Raw genomic sequence first — 22,818 nt, 5'->3', positions numbered from 1 at the left:
ACAGGTAATGTAAATGGAAGTCTGGGAAAGTGACTAATACTGAGTGAGGGAGGAATCTCACCATGCATTGCAAAAATATAGTCAAAAGCATGGATGATACCAAAAGCAAATCTAATTGTGTACATCTAGCCCTCAGCTTTTCAGACCAAACCATATAATACAATAGTAAACATAGATGCTTCTTGTACTACATGCATCTCCTCTAGGTGGTATATTACTTAATCCCACTTTGACAAATCAGTGAATTTCAGTGAAGGGATGATGCTGTGTGGAGTAACTAAATCATTCTGGTTCTACAAGAAATATTTAAGATCAATACCTAAATTCTAGTCAAGGGAACAAAAATGCAAATAAAGACTAAGTGTGGCTGTTGAAGGAGAAATAAGCAAATGCATATATATTAACAAATACATTTATTAATAATCAGAGAATTCAGAAATCCTGATCACCTACAGAATGAAAAGAACTGTGTTATGGAGCTGACAACCAAAGCTTTGCTTATTTCAGCTGAAACGCACTGCGTTCCATTTTGCTGTTGCAAGAAGTCATATGTCGGTGGTGGATTTTCTTCTCCATCACAAAGCTAGACTCGATATGGCAGACCAGGTAAGCTGGTTTATGTGTTTTGATTCACACAGTATAGGAACACCTTAGGGGAAAAGTATAAGTAGATACATATTTGCCTTATGCTTCCTGTTTTGCAAAGTTAAGTACTTGACGCAAATGCTTCAGTTTGTCTTAAGACTGCACATGTTTATATGAAAAAAACATTGTAAGAAGGAAAACACGTTGCTCAGAGCTTTGGCTGTGCTGAATGCTTGAGTGAACACAAGGGTGGTTGAAGCCACTTGTGCAAATACACTCTCTGTGGTAGCTGTGTATTAATCATTGGCCACTTTATATGAAAGCAATCACTAAAAGTAAAAAAATAGCTCTGAGGATCACTAAGGGCTCAATCCTTTCCCTTTATTCTTATGTGAGTAGCTTAATGCAAAACTGCCAGCTACCCTGCAGCCTCCAAGACATTAAGATTTTAGCAGTGTACGGCTGATTTTGTTGGACCAGATGGTGATCCACAGTGCAAGATTTGATTCAGACATTAAAACCAAGTGTACGGTATGTTATTAATAAACAGGCCATTCAAACTAAGGGTTTCCCAGTGAACTGGGAAAATGAAAATAGCTGAATCATTTACCCTTTTTCACAGTTTTCTTCTTTTTCCTTATCCACCATATGTGGCAGCATTTGAGTTGTAAGACAAATTCCAGGGTGTGAAGGGTGGAGAGAGAAAGCTGCCTTGTTTTCACATTGTGTTGGAATGAAAATAAGATGAGAGAGACCTGTCGGTCCAGCTACCAGAGGCTCCTGGCTCGGGCATGTTCTTGCAGTGGGGTAACCATCTCTTCATTAGTGCTACTTGAGTTGGTCTGAAATGTTCTCCCAAGCTGCCCTGCCAGTGAACACCTCACATGCTGCTTTGAGGTGTATAAATGCTAATAGAGTAGTTCTGCAAGAAGTGGAGCATTTTCTTTAAGCAGTAGTGCTCTCTACAGCAACAGTTAAGAAATGGATACCTGGATCTTTCACAGAGTACCACTGGGTGTGCTGTTATTTTTATTCTGTGGCTGCTGTAAATTATTCTTTATTTTTCAGTGGCTACCTTCCAGATTTGTTGAGGCAATAAGGTGAATCAAAACATTTTCTGGGCCCTTTAATTACCCTGATAGGGTGCGTTGAGGCCAGGTTGGAAGTAGAGACTCTCCCCCCATGTTTGGGTTCTATCAAACACTCAGAATCTCATTTTAGTTAAGGACCATTGGAAACACTACATCGTAAGTAGCTTACAGAGCTTAAATACATTATGTATTGTATTAAATACATTATGTGTTGTATTTGACAGTGATTAATATATTCTGACAATCAGCTTGATCTTGCAACTGATAAGAAATAGAATAAAGATACTAGGACTTTATTTCTTACTCCATTTCAGTTTCTGACATACTTTTATATTAATAAGCGTAAGGTCTTAAGCATTCTTAACATTTCCCAGCACAAAAAGTAAGCTGATTAAAAGCAAACAATAGTGTTCTTAGCAGCAGATACATGGTACCCCCACCTTTAGATTGGAGACATAACTCATCAAGATACTTAAAATGTTTATTTGTTAAGCAGCTTATCTGTAAGAAACCAGGTAGCCACTAATAACCAATAATTGGCTAATAATATTGGCCAATAACCAATAATTGGCTAATAAACACAGCACTATTATTAGTAGTATTAATTCACGTTACATCACTCCAAGTTGCCGTGATGGACTTACAATTCTATTGCTTATTATCAGTGTTAACACTGATACAAAATTACATTACTGCAAATAAATCTTATACTACTAAACTGCAATTATATCACTTGTTCTTCTGATCTTAATAGAAAGGTACAAGTTCATTCCTTCTTATCCACCCTACCATCCCAACTCTTTCAGTCATGGACCTGACAGAGAGTCCAGCAGCAGAGTCCCTTCCTAAGCTTGGGGGAGCTTGGGCCTGCAAGTCACCTTCACCGCTGTCAGCAGGAATCCACATCACATCACAAGATCCTTCCCTTTTATATTCTCCAGCTGATTTTATACCTTATTGCTTTTTTTTTTTTTTCCTTCATTTTCTTGAACGCACCTTTTTGCTGCCCTTGTGCCTCCTTTTCTCCTCCCAGACTCCTCCCTATCAAACAGCCCATACACACAATCACACAGAGCCGCTGAGGTCAGAACCTCTGGAGATAATCTAGTCCAGCCTCTTGCTCAGAGCACAGTCATGAAAAGTAGATTGCTCAGAGCTATGTCTAGTTGGGTTTTGATTATCTCCAAGGAAGGTGACTCCATAACCTCTCTGGGCAATTGATTCTAGTGTATGATCATCGTTCGAGTAAAAAAAGTTTTTTCTTATGTTTAAATGAATCTTCCTGTACTTCAACTTATGCCTGTTGCCTCTTTCCCTGTCACTGGACACCACTGAGAAGAGTCTCACTGCACCTTTTTTACTCCCTTCTGTCAGGTATTTATACACAATGGTAAGATCCACCTCAGACTTCTTTGTTTAAACAGTCTCAGGTCTCTCAACCTCTCCTCATATGCCAGATGTCCCTTAGCCATCTTTGTGGCCCTTTGCTGGACTCTGTGGAGTATATCCATGTCTTTTCCATGCTGGTAAGCCCAGAACTGGACATGGTACTCCACACGTGTCTCACCAGTGAGTAGAGGGGAAGGATCACCTCCCTTGACCATGTGGCAGTGCTCTTCCTAATGCAGCCTGGGATACCATTTGTCTTGTGTGCTGCAAGGGCACATTGCTGGCTCATGTTCAACTTAACGTCCACCAGGAGCCTCAGGTCCTTCTCTGCCAAGCTGCTTTCCAGGCAGTTGTTCCCCAGTCAGTACTGGTGCCTGGAGTTGCTCCTCCCCAGGTACAGGACTTTGCATTTCCCCTTGTTAAGTTTAATGAGGTTCTTGTCAGCCCATTTCTCCAGCCTATTGAGATCCCTTTGGATGGCAGCACACCAATCTGGTCTATCGGGCACTTCTCTCATTTTAATATAATGTATAAATTTGCTGTGAGTGCACTCTGCCGCTTCACTCAAGTCATTAAAGAAGATGTTAAACAGTACTGGACCGAGGATCAATGCCTAGTGTGCGTTGCTAGTGACTGGTCTCCAGCTGGACTTAGTGCTGCTGATCAGAACACTCACGGCTCAGCAGTTCATCTGGCTTTCAGTGCACTTTGGTATATCTGTTTGTCTACACCTGTACTTCATTGGTTTGTACACAAGGATGTCATGGGGGACACTGTCAATACTGTTATGAATGTTGAGACAAACATCCACTTCTCTCACTTCGTCCACCAGGCTACTCTTCTCTTTATGTAAGGCTGTCAGGTCTAGTCACTTTTTCTCCTTGGTCGTAGTTCGGAAGGTTTTTCAGGGCAGACTTTTGAGCCACAGTCACAAATTTTGCTCAAGCCCAGCTTTGTTCTTGTAGCCACCAGATGCATGTTCAGTATTGCCCTCCACTGCAACTTCTGCTTCCTGTGCCCAGGTTGGGGCTCCCCAGTACAGGAAAGACATTAATAAGCTGGAACAAGTCCAGTGCAGAGCCCCTAGGATGATTAGGACTGGGGCACATGGTGTATGAGGAGGTGCTGAGAGAGTTGCGTCTGCTCAGCCTTGGGAGGAGAATGATAAAGAGATGACCTTATGGCTGTCTACAGCTACATAAGGGGACAAAGACAGAGACAGACTCTTCTCAGAAGTGCACAGTGATAGGACAAGAGGCAATAGAGACAAATTGCAACACGGGAGGTCCCCATCAGGTACAAGGGAAAGAAAATTCACTGTCAGAGTGGTCAAACACTGGAACAGATTTTCCAGAGATTTTGTGGAGTCTCAATTTTCAGGCTATTCAGAACTTGACAGGAGAAGGTCCTAAGCAACCCAATGCAGTGGGACAGGTTTGAGCAGGAGGCCACAGAAGCATGATCTCCAGAGGCCTCTTCCACCCTGAACCGTTTTGTTATTCAGTGAAGATTGTGTGAGTATCCCAAAGTCTCTGTCACAGCAAACATCTTGCTGTCCGAAGTGTTCTACCAACATGCATAAAAACTGTTTCTGTTTTCCATTAGAGATGGGAGTGAAGCTGTTTATTCCTCATTTACAGAGGAGAAACTGCGGAAGGGTTAAAACTGCTGAGTGCCTGGATCCCTCTTGCTTCCTTTAGGTTCCTCTGACTCGTCTCTTAGACTAGGTGCTTTTATAGTGGAGTATGAATGCCTTGTGTTTACACAGCACTTAGCACAATGAGCCATGATTTATGATGCTGCACCTGGACACAGTACACACAAATTGAGGAAGAGATGTGGGAAAGCTAGAGAGATCTGTGGCTAAGATGGGAGACAATGGCTGGAAGTTCCCTATCTCTATTCCTTTTGGCTCCAAGAAGTTAACAAGGGTTTTTTTTTCCTATATGAGAAGAACTTTTTAGAGAATTTGAGAGAAGAGAACCTTAAAAAGAGGGCTAACTGGAAAATTACAGTGACTCATGGAAATACGTCATTACATATTGTTGCCTGAAATGTCATCCACCGCACCCAGTGCTAACTATCTACGTGTTTTCTGGAGAGAGGTAATAACTTTCAGGTAGTACTTAATCCTGCCATCTTAAAATGGGTTCAGTGCTTCTTAGAGATGCCAGACCTTCTGCAGGAAGAGGTGCAGCATGAACATTTAGCTAGATCTTGATGCATGACATTTAGCTTAACTTAAATGAGATGAATTCCACTCAAAGTGCCAGGTGTTAATACTGATTGTCTAAGAGCCTGTAGAGCAGAACCCACTCATACACTGAATTAATAAAAAAGATTTAAAGACATTTGGCATGAGGTGTTTTGAATGTAATTTCTGCCTTTATCATTTTATTTGAAGCATGGCCTGACAGTGATTCATCTTGCAGCTTGGACTGGAAATCTGGATATAATGAGAAAATTAGTTAAAGCAGGTGCTGATCAAAAGGCTAAGAACGAGGTTTGTTGACAACAATTTTTTACCAACTCTAACCATATTTATGTTGGAAAAAAATCAAACTTGTTCTTACAGAGTTTCTTATGGCTTTTCAGGAAGGAATGAATGTACTGCACTTTGCAGCTCAGAACAACAGTGTTAAAATAGTTGATTATTTTCTCCAAGATCTTCACCTGAATGACTTGAACAAGCCTGATGGGGTACAGTATGTTGCTTTCTGTTTATTTTTTTGATGTCATGAGGCATCTGTTGTTGGCAAAACAATCTTGACTTGGGGAATTTCAATGAATTTTGATTTATTACCAGTTATATAAACTTCTAATTACTGATTTGGATATTGAGAACCAAGTAAGACAAACAGCCAGACAAGGACTTAGGGGAAACATCTTTCCTCCCTCTTCACCCGTCTCAGCTGAACTCCAGACACCTCTCCCCCTCTGTTCCCCTTGCTTTTGCTGCACATGATGCTCAGTCCCATCTGTGAGGTGACGGGAGGCAGAGGAGGTTGGGGTCAGGCCACAGTGTTTTTTCTTTTTTTCCACTTTTTGTTTCTTACTCTTTTCCTCTGCTCCAGCAACGATTCTTCCATGGGCTGCAGTCACCCTGCGGGTGTACGTCCTCCTGTGTCCTCTCATGTCTTCTGCTGTATCTCCTCTTGTGCATCCTCCCTGTAGCGGTGGCCACCCTTTCTTAAATACGTTTTCACAGGCGTATCACGTGCTTCTCTGATGGGTTGAGTGCTGACACGTGGTGGGTTAGTTTTTTCTGTTGTGGAGCCAGTTGGAAATGGCTGTGACCAGCACAGGGCAGTCTCTGGCCTCCTCCAACACAGCTCACTTCTGCAGCCCCCTGCCCTTATCAAAATCTGCCAGTTATGGTCAACATGGGCGTATTTCACCAATACAGAACATAGAGCTCTGTGCAGCCATCCTACAGAGGTGCACCAACTTTTCAACAGTGCCAGGACCTTGTCCTCATCAAGATTGCTGTGACTTTATTTTTCCCTCCCATCATGTTGAGATCTTGCTTTGCAGGCTTACTTAGCTAAGGAGGATATTTTATCCTTACATGAGGAAAATTTATTCTGGTAGGATCTGCCAACAAAAAGACAAAGCTCCCCTATCCTTTTTTAAAAGTCTTAAATTGTATTGACCCCATGGTGCAAAACTCTGAATTCTTTCTACACATGACAAGACTGACAAAACAGAGCAAATTTAAAAAAGCAAACCTTTGTGTTTTAGGCCTCGGAAAAGGAAAAGTGAGGAAGAATCTTCTTTACGTTGAGGTTATTTCACAATGGTCTGTTAGTTACTTGTATTTGTTTTTCTTAGACGTTTAACAGAAGCCAATATCAGGTAGTGAGGCTGTCTGACTAACTCTTTAGACAGCTTTGCTGTCTGAATGGTGGTATGGTTTTATGCCAAGATAACTTTCTGCAGCTCAGTTGTAAACAGTAGGAAAATATTTTGTTGCTTCAACCACCACAAAAAAAAACCACAAAAAACCCCACAGGGGACAGCACTAAATTCAGGCCTCCTGGATGAAACTTCTGAGGTATGGTTGTTCTGGTCTTGCTTGTAGAATTCAGATCAAACGTGTTATGCCATGGAAATAAATCTTGCAACTTCTTCACTGCCTGTTTCTAAGCATCCTCAGACTTCTAATGAAAGAGTTCTTTTGATAAATAGTGTCATACTGAGAAAAATTAAGAATTAAATATTTTGAGCACATTTTTTACCTCTTTACCATTTCCAAACAGTTTTCAAGTATTTTTTTTCTCGTTAGGCAAGACCTATAATCTGGGGTTTTTGCACTAAGTAAATATGGCACCTTTTAAAAATTCTTCTTCTCTTCTTATATATGCCTGCTTTTTTCTTGATTTACTTAGTCATACAATATATAAATTTCTACGCAGAACACACATATCCATATGCCATGTATATACATATGCTATATAGTAAGTGGAAGCAAAGTATTTTCACTTTCATTAACACTGTGTTTCTTTCCATAATTGTTTTCCAGAAAGGTAAAAAGCCATTTCTTCTGGCGTCTGAAAAAGGCCACGTTGACATGGTAAACAATTTGATTACTCTGAAGCTGTTTACATCTGAAAAGGATAAGGTAAAGGTTTCATTTCTACAGAAGTACAACTGAAAATGTGCTTGGAAAATATTACTTTGTTTCAGTGTAGTTACTGCATAACCAAGGGAGATTAATAAACTGTGCCGACGTCACAGTTCTGGCAGTGGTGTATATTGGACCAACAAATATTAAGGATGGTGAGTTTTTAGCAGTTAAAGGGGGACAGGGGAACTCCTGGTCTTATTGCCAGGAGACTTTTCCATATCCATTAATAATTCATGTAAAGCAAGAGTTGCATATGCCGTCTGTTGGGAGAAGTGGAAAGGTCTGGTGATTAAGGTGCCAGCCTCGGTACGGGGAGATTGTGTTTCCTAGGTTTTCGCTCTGCTCGGCTGTGTCTGTGCGTCACTGCTCAGTCCTGCATGACTAATTTTCAAAGTTGTTTAAATACTTCAGGATGCAAATAAACTCCCATGGAGATTTTTTTTTCAGAAGTGCCTAAACACTTCAATCTGACTAAGTTTCCTTTTGACACTGCATTTTAAGGTGTCTAAATAATTTTAAAAGTCTGCCTTTGAATTCCCTTATTCACTATTTGAGGAATGAGAATGTAAATGTTTCCCTGCATCTGAGGCATTGCAGGGATAAATAAATTTTAAAAATGTTAAATGGTCTGATACTGCATTTATAGAACATGTAAGTAAGCACCCAGGAAGTTATGCAGATTTTTTTTTTTTATATAATGTATGTGTATTCTGGTGATACTTTAAAAGCTGCAGCACAGCCCGGAGCTCTGATGTGCTAAGCAGTTTATCAGCAGCAGTTAAATAACAGTGTCATCCCAGATATCTAGCAGGCTGAACATGTAAAGCAGCAATGATAGGAGGCAATGACAGGAGGTGAATGCTGTGATCCTAAAGAGTAAGTGGGTAAGAAGCCAGGACAGCAACTCATCTCATGGGTCTCTGAAAGCAATTGCACTGTAACCATCGATTAACAAACATAAAATGTGTTTGGATTTTCTGCCGCTCTACTTCCTCAGTGCTCCAATTGAAAAGCTGTTCTGGATCCTCATTTCTCTGACAGGAAGGATCCTTCTAATTTCCAGCTTCAGTTTGTTTCTCGCCAGTTTTATTCTTGTTCTTGTGCCGGAATTGTCTTCTGGCTCAAAAGCTGCTGCTCTTCCTGATAATCATCTAGCTTTCTTTTTGGTTTTTTTGCTTGCCAGTGTGCTATTTCTTTTCCTTAGTTAGCTAGTGAGGGATTATACTGATGGTGAAGAGGACTGAAGATTGTGACGCTGGCATCAAAGTCACTACACGATAAAATATACTTACCTAGGTTTTGGCTGTTTATCTTTACATTAGTGCTTTTGCAGGCTCAGTGTCCCCACTCTTGCAGGAACCAGTTCCCAAAGCTTTCTTCTGATTCATTCTTTAGGAGTTAGAATTTTAGGTCTTTTTCTCTGGTAGTACACCTCGGTTTTCAGAATATGAGACAACCAACTAGACCAAGGTCATGTCTGCATACAAATGAAAAGGTTTCTTTCAGATTAGTCTGAATCTTGGAACATCCTGTATGGATCTGCCTCCTTCCTCTTGTGTGTAAAAGAGAGATGGAAACACCAAAGCCTTTGTGTTTACGTGCATGCTGTTTTTACTTAATGTTTCAACTTTATTCTGGGTTTTAAAATATCTTATTTGGCATTTCATTTTCAAGGAGGGAAACACAGCATTGCATCTAGCAGCCAAAAATGGTCACAGCAAAGTTGTAGAAATTCTGCTTGAACAGTGGGAGGACATAAATAACCTCAATCAGGTAAGGACACAGAAATTACTGGAAGACATAAAGTTAGAAATTTGAAAAATCAACTCAAAATTAACATTTTAAAGGAATTAATGTTGCACTGAGTAGACCTCGTTAGTTCTCCTGCTTTTCTAGTACCTTTGCATCCTGTTTCATTGTCCCTTCTCCAAGAAATTCAGTTCCATTAACTTCTTCAATGTTTCTTCCTCTGTCTTCTATTTCTCACACAATGGCCTCTCCTCCATCTCTCCTCCCCTTGTATAACTGCTGGTAGAAGGAAAGAGAGGAGAGTCTAATCTCCACCTTGCCTCCTTTCCTCCAACATCTCTGGCCATGTGATCCCATTCCTTTTACCATCTCTGGTGCTTTTGAGGCTATTCATTAAGACAGTTCAACATACATACCCAGCACACAGCATCACAGGCACCTCAGCAAAGAGGTCTCAGCTCTGAGACCACTGCCTACCCACTCTTTCTTTCCCAGGTTACTGCTGGTGAGCTCAGCCAGCATGTTCATAAATTGCTTATTAACTGAAAAGGTTGTATTTCTGAGTTGATGCATTCCTGAGCTTAATTTTAAGGCTTAAAGTAGAGGTGGAGGAGGGAAATGCACACTAACTATTCAACTCAGTGTTCCTGCTTTGCAAAGGGTCCTTGTGTCTTCTCCTTCCTCTGTGGGTTAGCTGGAAGGAACCGGGAAAGTTGTTGTGGGCTGGCATGCTCACTGCGGGAGCCTGCCGTGTGGCTGATGGTCTGTTCTGCTGGGCCAGAGGGCGAAATGAGTCAGGGACACTCATTCCTACCAAAGGCCCTCTTCTTCCTTGATCAACAAGAGATTTATGGGTTGAGGGTTTCTCTCTTATCCAACTTGTCTGTTATTCCCAGCTATGCAAGCTTTGAGGTACGTGAGCCCCTTTGAAATGTGAAGCCCTCATGCTTCCAAGCCTTGTCTAGCAATGTTGCTTCTGCACATGAAGCTTGTACTGCTTGAGCTCTGCCTTGCCGTGGCTAATGGTGTGACCTTCCTGTCCAGCTGGAGATGTTCTTGTCTGTGGATAAACAGGTCTCTCTTTCCCCAGCATGAGCAAAGCACTAAAATATATGAAGTTTAGCAGAATAATGGTGGCAGTTTAAGCAAAAAAAAAAAAAATTCAGGATTTATTGATGCTTCTGTGAATACTGAAACACTAGAGTAACTTTCAATAGACCTTTATGTATTTTAGGAGCTGAGAAGCAGGGACTAGGTCATTGTGCATCTGATATAACTTATTTTAGAGACTTGCTGTGTAAACAGGGAAACTTGTTTTGGAGTGAGAATATCTGAAATAAATATGCAACAGGAATATTTCTGTTCAAAGTGCTCCTTATAACTAGCGCTACAGTTGGGAATTAATCAGAAATCCATGGCATTGGACTAGCAGAAATTGGTACTTATGGTGTGTGCTAGCAGGCTGGTAAAGTTGCCTGGTGTTGAATGGCAGCAATTGCTACCCACCATCTTTGTTTCTGTGGCTGTTGCTAGCAATCTGCTTTGAAAAGAGCACAATCAATATTTATGAAATAGTTACCTTTATTGTAAAGCTTACCATACGTCTATCCACATAATTAAGTGTTGGTGAGTTGCCATTTCATTTAAGTGTTACTTTACGAGCATTCAGGTTGTGTTCTCTTATGACTGTCTCCCATTTTCTATTCAGCTGGACAAGTCGATAGAGCTAACCCGTTCTGTGTCACAGCCTTACAGTCACATGGCTTAAATTGGAACAGACGTTTTCTCTTTGTTGCTCTAGAACGGAGAAACTCCATTTTACCTGTCTGTTGAAGGAGGTCATGAAAAATGTGCAGAACTCTTACTGGAAGCAGGGAGTGACATCAATGTTTTAACTCAAGTACGTACACAGTATCCCTCCAACACACAGGTACTGGGACATCCTGGGCTGTGGGAAGGATCTTATTTTCTCTTTTCTGTGTGTACCAACAGTATATTTGTGCTGCTTATTTTTATAAAATGCTAAAAAAAAAAATTAATAAAATAGAACTGGGAATCTAGAGACTGCTAACAGAATAAAACATGTGGAGGAAATACAGCATAGATTTGTTTGACAGAGTACTGTGTTGGAGGTTTTTTATTTACTGTATGTCCAATAGTAAAACACAAGACTAGGAAAAGTAGCCAACTATGGTAAATGAAAATCCTGCTTTCTGGCTGCATATGACTGGACTGATGGCAAACCTGTTCTCCACATCTAGTTCCTGGACTGCAGTCCAGCTCACATCTGTTGAAAGGCCTTGGGTTTTCTGCTGCGAGAAGCTTAGGATTCCAGCAGACTGAGGGCTGGTTCGTTTTAGCGTCATTACTAGGTGAACATTTTCTATTGATACATTTTGAAAAGTTTGTTAAAGTGACTGTATTTGCTTGTTGAAGGTCAAACTGAACTAAGAGACCATGAGTCATGTTGGCTTTGTTGTTATCCGTGGTGCAGGGTAGCTCACAATGCTGCTTTATCTCTTTCTTAAAGAGAGATTGAAAAGTATGATTGGATACTGGTGGTTTTAGCATGTTTGTTGTGATATAGTAAAAATAGGAAGTTCCTTCAATATTTGCAGATATGTATCACACTAACTGCTGATCCCCTTCATTTTATATCATTTTATCAAAGGCAGGGTTCTTCTGGGAAGAGATAGTAACACAAATTTAAGTGACAGATTATCCAGTATTGATAGCTCCCTTTAATGCTGTTTTTCCAGCAATAAAAATGTAAGCTTTTGCTGTTCATACAATTTCTTTCAGAACAATAGCAGTGCTTTGCAGATTGCAATCCAGAATAAGCATTTATCCTTGGTGACTTTTCTTATTGATGAGAATATTGACCTGGTCCCTAAACCTGAGGTGAGTGCATATGAGCATAATTATTCTGCTGCTGTTCAGTATGTCCTGTCTTTTATGGCCTTCTTTGGGAATACAGACAGCTGAATGAGACTGACTAGTTCCTTTTTTTTTGTTGGTGGTGGTTTTTTGTTTGTTTTATTGTTTGTTTGTTTTGTTTTGTTTTGCTACCTGTGTTACTAGATGGTTTATGGATGTTGGTTAGCAATATGCTGTACAAACCCAGTCAGTGCCCGGACAAACTGGTGCAGTGCAGTGTAGAATTGGCCAGACTAAGGCAAGAACTGGGCATTATGAGATGAGCAAAGTACCTTGCCTGAACTGAGCAGCAGTAGTGTAGACATCCCTGTGTGCCACTTCTTTTTCTCATGGGCAAAGAGTTAACACTTGTAACTGATTTTTAATAAAGGTAAATAAAAGGTAAATAAATACTTCAGTGCTTTCACCCTCTGCACTAAAAGCATATGCCTTCAAAATCTGCATTCCACCATTATTTGGGGTTTTAAAAGAATAGATGTTCTTAATATTGAAATCTTGTCTCAATTTAGATATTACAGTTTTTGTTACATTGAAGATTTTCTGTGAATAGAAAATTATTTTCCACTTCTACAGTACAGGATGAAAATAGAATCTAGGCTTCGTGACTTATCTGCCATGATCACTGGCCTGTTTCATAATGTTATCAAGGAAGAACTGTTTATGATATGCTTGAAATGATTTATTTTAAAGATCAGGCAGTTGTTGTGCTGCTTGTTCTCACTGGCTTTCTGTAGCAGAAGGAACTCATAAAACTTAGGTTTTGGAAACATTTCCAGTGCAGTGCTGTGTAAGAGCTTGCTTCATTTTTCCGTAGTCCTATAAAAATGGCTGTGGTTTATAAAGACACTAATGAACTGGTGTCTGGCACTGCTATAGAGTTATTTTTTAGCTATGTTTAACAAGAAACTGATGAGTCACATGTTCAACATGCAAAGCGATCTTGCCAATCTAATGGTTGGATTGTGACTGATGTTAGATGTGTTCCAGCTATTTTTATGAATAATAATTCAAATAAAGATCCCTTATTTTCTTTCTGGCTGTAATTTTCTTTTTTTTTAAATATAACAGCAAGTCAGTCTGGTATGAAGAATATTTCCAGCAGCAATATGTGACAAGAGTTTATTCCTGGAAAGTGGGTTTTGACATCCATTTATCCAATAGAGAATTAGGATGTCTCCAGCCTATTCAACTAAGGGCAAACCCAATTTTCTGAGGGAACAGAAGCACTACCCTAAGCTCTCTGTTGTTGGCTAAGGGTAGCAGCACATCCCAGGTATGATCACGTAAAAGGAGTGCCTTGCTGCATTCCTGAGTGGTGACACACTGATATGCACCTTGCGCACTCAACATTTCCAGGTTTTTCAGCTGTATTTGTTTGCCTGCTCTGTGGGTGTTGCAGGAGCAGGCTGCCAGCTCCAGCATAACTCTGCAGCTCAAGGTGTTCAGCAGTCTTTAACCTCTGCTGGAGCATATCACCTTTGCAAAGGACAGATTTTAATAAGAATCTCTTTCTTGTCTGAATGAAGTTCTAATATTGTACCCAAGTGTAATAGTTTATTATTTTTTCCTCCACAGCAGAAGAATTCCCCCCTCCATTTAGCAGTCATCAACAATCATCTACCAGTAGTAAAAAGCCTCTTGGATGCCAATCATGACATAAACTCCTTGAATCACGTAAGAAAAACTGGGAATTAACATAATTTCCCTGGTAAAGAGGAGATTATGTGGATTGTTCTTGAAACTTTTTTTTTTTTCCGTATGAGCTCAGGGTACAAGAGAATAGTAAGGACAAGGCAGTTCCCTCCTTATCTTTTTGTGTGTGTGCACATGTATTAGTCACTGGTACATGCTGTGCTAGTATTGTTTGTGCAAGATAAGGATACCAAAATGCTGTATACTCAGAAAATATTTTGATTCATTTATTGTTTGAGTGTTACAATTAATGCAGTAATTAATAAATGACAGAAATATCTCAATGGTATTGATCTCAGCGGGGAACCCAGTGCAGAGTGTCACTTGGTTGGGATAGAGTTAATTTTTTCATAGCAGCCCCTATGGTGCTGTGTTTTATGTTTGTGACCAAAACAGTGCTGCTAAAGCACCAGTGTTTTAGCTGTTGATGAACAGTGTTTGCACAGCACCAAGGCCTTCTCTGGTTCACAGCCTGGCCCTCCAGTATTCACTGGGGTGCACAGGGAGCTAGCAGGGGACACAAGCAAGCAGGTGACCAGAGCTGACCAAAGTGATGTTCCACAGTGAAAAACAAGATTCTCAAGTATCTGTAGTGCAATAGGTTAGTGCATTCAGCTGTTAACTGAAAGGTTGGTGGTTCAAGCCCACCCAGGGACGCTAGCATCTGTTTTCCACACCTTTAACAGGGATTGTTTGGCCTCTGCTTGGCGCTAGTGCTCTTCGGAGGCCTGGTTGGTTGTTGCCCAGTTTGCTGTAGACTACTTCCACCGTTTCTAATCCCATCAGGTACTGCATACCCTTCTCCATGGAAGGCTATGCAATGCCGACTTACTTTGGTGCTGGCTTACTTGTTGCCTTTTTTAGAATCATAGAATGTTTAGGATTGGAAGGGATCCTCAAGGGTCATCTAGTCCAAACCCCCTGCAAGGTGCAGGGACATCTTCAACCAGATCCGGTTGCTCAGAGCCCCATGCAATCTGACCTTGAATGTTTCCAGGGATGGGGCTTCCACTACCTCTCTGGGCAACCTGTGCCAGTGTTCTACCACCCCCATTGTAAAAAATTTCTTCCTAATATCTAATCTAAATCTATCTCCCTCTATTTTGAAACCATTACCCCTAATCCTGTTGCAACAGGCCCTACTGAACAGCCTCTCCCCATCTTTCTTGTGGGCCCCCTTGAGGTACGGGAAGACTGCTATAAGGTCTCCCCAGAGCCTCCTCTTCTCCAGGCTGAACAGCCCCAACTGTCTCAGCCTGTCCTCATAGGAGAGGTGCTCCAGCCCTCTCATCGTCTTCATGGCCCTGCTCTGGACTCGCTCCAACAGGTCCACATCCTTCTTATGTTGGGGGCTCCAGAGCTGGACGCAGTACTCCAAGTGGGGTCTCACCAGAGCAAAGTAGAGAGGGAGAATCACCTCCATTGACCTGCTGGCCATGGTCCTCTTGATGCAGCCCAGGATGTTTTGCTGTATAAAACCTCCTATAATTGTTAATTACCATTTTCAGCTTTTGTTGTGTTGTATATCACTTTGTTTTGCTTTGCCTAGGAGAGCCATGATAAAGCCCTGGCCTTCAGCCTAATCTGGTATTTTTGGGCCTTATGTTGCTGCTTTCTAGGTACTCAGAGAACCATCTCATGGAGAAAATCAGCAATTACACCTTTCCTCTTTTTTTTTTTTTTTTTGCCTTGGAGAGAGGCTTTGTGGAGACAGGAATGAATGGCACCTACCCCTCCTCCTCTGGAAAAGATCTCTCCCAGCTTCTTGTAACGGTCTGTCAGTTCCTTGAATATCCTTGTGTAATCAGACTGTTCATACTAGTGTGTGTTGTGAGCCTGATTTTGATTATTGTTCATAAGGTTAAACAACTAATTGGGAATGCCACACAGGAATGTGCCCAGGAGTGGTTGATCCTCAGGTGGCAGGGTGTGTGAGAGGAGCTGGGCAGGTGCCTGAGGCTGTTATTGCCTCCAATAGATTGGGATTTCACACCTGAACAGGCATGTAGTCCCAGGTGATCCGCATACCGTTTGGAAGAGGACAGCCTTGCCTGCCTCGATGAGACACAGTGACTTCTGATGTTGTGTTGGGGCCTGGCCCGTGCCTACTCAGCTGCGATCCAGTGCCTTCAAAAAAGAAAGAGGGTCTCCTGATCCAGGAGCTGATCAGGGATGCTGAGAAACTCTCCTGCTCTGAAGCCACTCATATTGACACTGAAAAGGTCACTCAGTCTGAGGGCATGCATAGTGGCTTAACCAGAGACCCAGTGTTCAAGTATAATAACTGCTCCTGTACGCAAGAAGAAATGGTGGAAGCGGATGTTGACTTGGTTAGTAAGAGAAGCAGCAGCACCTTCTGAGGGGTGGAAGGGAGAAGAGTCAGAAGAGGCGGCCTGGCCTGCAGCAGGACAGGAGAGGGAAGAGATAGAAATGACAAAAGAGGTGGGAGCTAGTTGGTGCCCATCACTGAATGACCTACAAGATAGACAGCAAGTATTCATCCATTAGCAAGGTGAGCGTGTTGCTACCTGGTTCCTCCACTGCTGGGAAGGTAGGGAAGCCCAGCAGCTGGGGTCCATCTCTAGGGACCATGGGATTGACAGAGCGATCAGAAGAGAGGCAGCAACCTACAAGTCTCTGGAGGTGACTGTTATTGAACATGAAGGCAAGGTTTCTCCTCAAAGAAGATACTGTAAACCAGCAAGGCAAGTAGACTACCACAGAAGAAGGCATCAAGTATCTGAGGGCCTTAGTAGTGGAGGTGGTCTGCACTAACCTGGCCAACAAACAAACCTCCAAAGATCTGTATGACATCCAGTGGTGGAGGTGGTCTACACTAACCTGGTCAACAAACAGGCCTCCAAAGATCTGTATGACATCCAGTGCTCATGGTCTGTGTGGCAGAAATTCATACAGAGCCTGCAGATGTACACTGGCACCCTGGCCATAATGGACTGGGCAGACATTGAGGCATCAACTGTGTGTAGATCGGCCTGCCAGCTGCAGCATGTCAAAGAGAATGTCTCTTCCCTCTCCTCGTCGACCCTACATTTCAGCTGTGGAAACACTGTCCCACCAGGTTTGTTGAGTCTCACACTAGGCGCTGTAACTCCCTGTTAGGGAAATGCCCTCTGGTCTTCTGTGTGACAGACGAGGATGCTCCCCACAATAGTAACTAGGATTAATCTTTGAGAAGTCTTTCTTTGCCTCTTTCCATTGATCATTTTATAGCTAAAGATCAATTTATACACATTTTTGTGGGATGCAGAGACTGTCATTTGTGGCTGGAGTCAAGTATGATGATAAGCTCTTCTGTCATATAAAATAATTTTGTAAGCTTCTTGAACACATCTTTTGGAAATGTTTCGTGCTTTATCTCTAGCATGTCTGAAGTCACATACCATAGCTACATACATATCTCTAAATTACTGCAGAAAAGAAAGTAGGATGTATTTTTGCAGGAAATTTATGAGGTCATGTGATCCCCAAAAGAGCAGGTGAGAGAGTCTAATATGGAACCCTGAGGCTGGTGTTTCTTGGTGTGTGAGGTCTTGTGTTTGACTTTGCAACATTTAAGCTAAGATATAAAGGCCAAAGAAGTTCTCTAGCTAGATCTACAGAATGTAGACTTGCAACATCAGAGAAGAACAGGCGCAAAACCTTCAACTTAAAAGGATGCTGTGTCATGTGAAACATGCTGAGGGACATCTCCACATATGCAGAGGTTCCACAAATGACAACGTATCTTATTTGCTGCTGCATTGCACCCACAGACATCTGGAATTTCTTAATCTGATAGTGTGTATAAGGATGGATAAATAATTAGGTTTTATTTGGGTATGCAGCTGTCCTCATTTCAGATTAGACTTGAAGCTGAATGCCCATTTAGCTGTACTTCTTGTTAATGGTCTGATTTTGTTTAATGCTTTTTTTTTTCCCCCTTTTTTTTTTTTAGTGTGTGTCTGGTTTAAGGTTCACTGAACCCATTATGAAGCAGGTTGACTTCTGCTACATATCACTGTTTTGTGGCAGGGCTGGCTAACAAACCTTGTTGTGGACTGTGGCACAATGTACTGTTGAAAATTATGGATGTCCAGCTGTCTCTGCATGAATTTCAGCAGGGAAAAAGTTACTTGAGAGGGTCGTGTAGGTGAGGGTTGGCAGTCACATGAAGCACTCTAACCAAACACCTTGTTTTAAGAGGGAAGAGAGAGAGTTCGTTAATTTACAGTACATTAGAGGGGCATGACAGCAACTTTTTCCTGAGCCAGCTGGAACTCCTGCCTGGTTTTCCTGCAGAGATCTCAGATACTCTCTTGTTTGCCTGAAACAAAACTGGCAGTTAGATCAAAAGTTAAGTGGGTTTTTTTGTTTTCTTTTTTTTTTTTTTTTTTCCCCCTGTTCAGTGTCTTCTAGCTAAGGCCAGCCCTTGTGAATCTTCTTTACATTGAGATTGTGAGCACTCTGCTTCTAAGAGGGAGTTTGGCTCATTTTATTTATTTGGTGTCATTAATTCCAGAGGCAGGAAACCCCTCTACATCTGGCAGCTGATCTTGGCAACGTGGAGCTGGTGGAAGTGCTGCTAAAAGCAGGCTGTGATCTCAAGACTGTGGATAAGGTAGATTGTATTCCTCACCCATGCAAGGCTTATGTGATTTTGGTTTTTTTGGTTTGTAACCTTCTTCCCAGAGTTGCAGGAAGCACTTGTTGCCAGTTGTCTTTCCTAGGTAAAGCTGTTAGTTGTTACAAAGGAAGTTTCCTTTTAATATTGCCATACCTGCAGCTTGCAGAGATCTAAAATGGTTTTAGTGAAGAGCTGTAAAACTTTCAAGCTCTGTAGTTTGGAGGGTAAACCCTGCTGTCAGAGACCTCTTATGGAAAAAAGGACTAGGCTTATGGAGTGGAAAACAGCCTACGCCTGTTGTAACTGTGCACCTACAGCTGGGTTCATTGCCAGGAGAGGCACAGGTCCTGCCAGCTTCACTTGTTGCAGCAGTGGTGAGTCTGTCCTTTAGCACTCTGAGCCATTTAGAAATGCCACGTCCCTAAGAAGCCATCCCAGATTGTGCAGGTGGGTGCTTAGAGCCTGTTGCTGATGTTCAGCCTGGAAAGACCGAGGCAAGAACAGCAATGGCTGGAAGAAGTACCAAAGCAAAGAGTCTCTGGGGAAGTCTTTTGAAAGTACAGAGTACCAAATACAGTTTTCACAAATTTTGCTTAAGTACTGCAAGATTGAGCTTCCTCTTTTTATACAGTTACCACTATATTTATTTTCTGTGTGACTGAATGGATAGATTTGATGTTTATCATGAGCAAAATCTAGCTCTTTAGTAATTTTAAAAAGTAATTTTCATGCACAAAACCATTCTAGTGAGGAGTAAAGCTTCATGGACTAGGATCATTTTTTTTTTTTTTTTTTTTTTTCCCCCTGGCTTGGTGTGAGGCTGGGGGCTCTGAGTGTGGGTGACATGGTTGATGTGTTTTGGGAGGCTGAGGTAAGACACTCTGTTGCAGTTAAGCCTTTCTATTCAGAGTCATGCTACAGTAGCCACAGAGCTGCAGTTCTCATACGGGCTAACCCAGGATGAAATCTTGTCCACTTTAGACAGCGCCTTAGCCGTTGGAAAATTGTCTCTACCTATTCATATTCCAAGGGCAGGCACAGGAAATTACTTCTTCTTGCCTGCTTTGACCTTAAGCACCCGCAAGCCTTTGGGCTGCATAGTGCTCTGGTATTACAGCAGTGTTGACAATGCTCAGGACATTTTATAAGAATGTGGCTCTGAGCCAGCACAAGTCCTGTCACCTTTCTGCATCAGTTTTGTTTCTTGGAGTAGCTTTTCCCCTGTCTTTTTGCTAGATGACCCCTGAGGCCATGCCACTGCTGTGAACATTTGCAAGTATAGCCCTCTTTGAACTGAATAGGTGCAGAGAAGCCAAAAATTTTCGTGTCCTTACTGAACAGTAGGCACGAAAAAGGGGAGCCTGCTTTGATTGCACAGTGTTTTATTGGCCTCTGGACCCCATCAGCAAAAGTCTTCAGTCTCCAGAGCATGTCATGCATCTGCATGGTTTGCAAGCTGTTACATCTCAGGAAATGCTCTCTTGGGAGCTTTTCCTTCCTCTCATCTGTAGATAAAACTGTTGTTGGTTGTGATTGATAGTGCAGAGGCTGCCATGCTATGTGTACATGCAGGATGCCAGTGGAGTCTGCACTAGCACAGAAGGCCACAAACGCCCCCTTTTTCCACCTCTCTGGAAAATGCAGAGCACCTTTCCAGAGGTGGGACCCAAGGAGCTCTTGTGGTCTCTGGACTGTTCAACATACAAAGTACGTCTATGCTATACACATTTTATGAAATGTAAGTGTCTTGGCTTCCAACATGATACTTTTCTAAACACAGGCTAATTAGAACGATCTTGAGCAGATCAAGGAGATAGAACATAAAAGGTATATATTAGGGAACTTTATAATAGATGGAGAGTTGAAATACCTTGTAATTTAATTACTCAACCTTCTAATTAAGAGGTTGGCTTCTCTTAGATCTAATTTTCTTGAATGCCTAGGACTTGGTCTGTGAAGAATACCCTGAATATTTAAAGAAGAGGCAGCTCCACACCATGCAAATCTGCTGAAAACAGACAATTGCAGTAATTCTTGAAAAAAAGGGATGAGGCTCTGTAAAAAAAGCTCCTGTGTTTCTTCCATGATACACTTATTTATACAAGATAATGTTCTGATTCACTATCTCTGCTTTCAGCATGGAAAAACTGCACTAGCTGTGGCATCAAGGAGCAATCATGCCCTCATTGTAGATATGATCATTAAAGCGGAAAGGTATTATACTATGAAACAGGTAAGAGACATCTTTCCTTGCACTGAGGATAACTATAAAGGAAAAGCCAATTCTGATCCTGAAGGGCTGTTTGCCTGAGATGGTTCCTTTTGGCAGGTTGCACAACTGGCCTTGATAAACGAGGTTAGGATTTGGAATGGGAAGGTCTCTACCCCATCCAGGTATTTAGGTATAATTATTATTCCTGACTAGCTGTAAAATTGCAAGGAGATCTTATGTTTTTTTCCTGCATCATACTCTACACATAACGGGGTGGGGGGAGATTCTGACCCAAATTCAGACAGTGCCATCAGCATCAGGGCTCGGATAACCTGAACCCCCATTGATCCCTGTGTCCTTTGGTACAGCAAAATCTGTGGTTCAAAATGGAGGAGTGCAGGTGTCTGTCATTTGCTAGTAAGGGCTCAGCTACTTTGGCAGGAGCTCCCTCTTCTGCTTCATGTGTGTTAATTATAAAAAGAAATCAATGAAATGGGAAAGAACCAGGCAACAAATGTGAAGGGCATGCCTTAGATAGACCTCAGATTATCTGAATTTCTAGCCTTTTTTTCCCTAGTTGTTACTTAATGTAGGCTGCTTAGTGATGGTTCTCCCTAAAGGGGTGAGAGCCCCATGTGTTGTTGTGTAAATGACAATTATTTTGGCCTACGTTGACTATCCCATGTCACTTATGGATCTGAACATGCTTATAGGCAGTGTCTGACAAAGAAAAGCTAAGCTTAGTCCCTCTCAAAATCAAAACAGTATTTTGAGCCGGGCTGCTGGTGAGGCCCATTCTAGAGATGTGCCTTGAAACTCAGACCCAGCCCAAATGGGTCTTGAAAATTCAGGACGTCTCACATCATGATGTCTTAACTGGGACCATTTAGAATTCTGAGAAAGTTTATTTATTCTGTCAATGACAGTTGTAGCAATGACCCCCAAAGAACCTGCTATACCTAGATATTTGATGAAAGGGAGGTATTTCATAGGAAGGTCGAGTGTCATTTTAGGGCATATTAATGCTCCATAAATCAGTACTGTATTGGCTTGCTCGTTTTTTTTTTTTCATTTGGAGCCAAGTCTATCACTTGTGCTCTCATTGCTGAGCTGCCACACAAATCTGTAACTTCATTCTCACTCCTGCTTCCTGCTAGGGAGCGTTTGTTCTACCAGGTTAGCAAAGTGCCTCTCAAGGCGATGTAAGCACACGGATCTTGCCCGAGTGCAGGCATGTGGGGTCTTTTACCAGCCCACTTCAGCCCTGCATGTCCAAATCCGTGACACTTAATGTTGTGGGGCATTGTGCTGGTAAATCACAGATCTAGTCTGATTACAATGAAAAACGCCTCCATGAACTCCCTATGTTGTGCGTATTTGATCTCTGTCAGTTCGGCTGGAGCTGTCAGGTGTGTTATTGTTCCCTTTGGCTTAAAGGGGAACTAGAGCTGAAGTAATCTGTTGCCAGAGAAAACAAGACAAGTCTGACAGCAGTAAGCTCATAATGCTCCTAACCTCTTGGCATTGTTTACTGAATTGTCTGAGGAGATGAAAAGATGTTTAACCAGATGGTTTTCTGCAAGAGCTCTACAGATGCTAGGAAACAGAAAGATAAGTGTTTGTATCCCATTATCTGAAGCTAATAGCACAGCCTTTGGGAGCAGCTTAGATCTTACGGTTATGGAAAACGACATTGTTAGGTGGTGCTACAATACAGGAAACTTCAGCATTTCAAACCGTTATTGTAAGAACTGTATTTTTGTTACATTGAGATGACTTATCATCTGTGACAAGGCATTAATTACAAACGAAAATGTCATGTTCCTGTGAGAAAGTGCTCATGATACTAATGTGTGTATCTTGTTCCCTCCATTCGCCCTTTTTTTTCCTATTTACTCCTTCTGGCTAACCC

General features: G+C 41.7%; 1 protein-coding gene across 2 annotated transcripts in view; it reads left to right on the top strand.

The window, feature by feature from the left end:
• Positions 1-22,818, top strand: part of ANKDD1B (ankyrin repeat and death domain containing 1B) — a 31,672-nt gene that overhangs the window by 5,462 nt on the left and 3,392 nt on the right. Inside the window, exons 3-12 of one of the 2 annotated variants that reach the window (XM_086770820.1) lie at positions 508-606; positions 5,470-5,568; positions 5,661-5,765; positions 7,588-7,686; positions 9,367-9,465; positions 11,243-11,341; positions 12,244-12,342; positions 13,954-14,052; positions 18,590-18,688; positions 20,832-20,927. In XM_086770820.1, the coding sequence (XP_086626946.1) occupies positions 508-606; positions 5,470-5,568; positions 5,661-5,765; positions 7,588-7,686; positions 9,367-9,465; positions 11,243-11,341; positions 12,244-12,342; positions 13,954-14,052; positions 18,590-18,688; positions 20,832-20,927 (993 nt within the window). Of the gene's footprint in view, positions 1-507; positions 607-5,469; positions 5,569-5,660; positions 5,766-7,587; positions 7,687-9,366; positions 9,466-11,242; positions 11,372-12,243; positions 12,343-13,953; positions 14,053-18,589; positions 18,689-20,831; positions 20,928-22,818 lie in introns of both variants that reach the window. The other variant, XM_086770819.1, reaches the window with a different exon arrangement.

The sequence above is a fragment of the Chlamydotis macqueenii genome, chromosome Z (assembly GCF_036417535.1).
Source record: "Chlamydotis macqueenii isolate bChlMac1 chromosome Z, bChlMac1.mat, whole genome shotgun sequence".
NCBI classification, from domain to species: domain Eukaryota; kingdom Metazoa; phylum Chordata; class Aves; order Otidiformes; family Otididae; genus Chlamydotis; species Chlamydotis macqueenii.
This window is presented reverse-complemented; position numbering and strand designations above follow the sequence as displayed.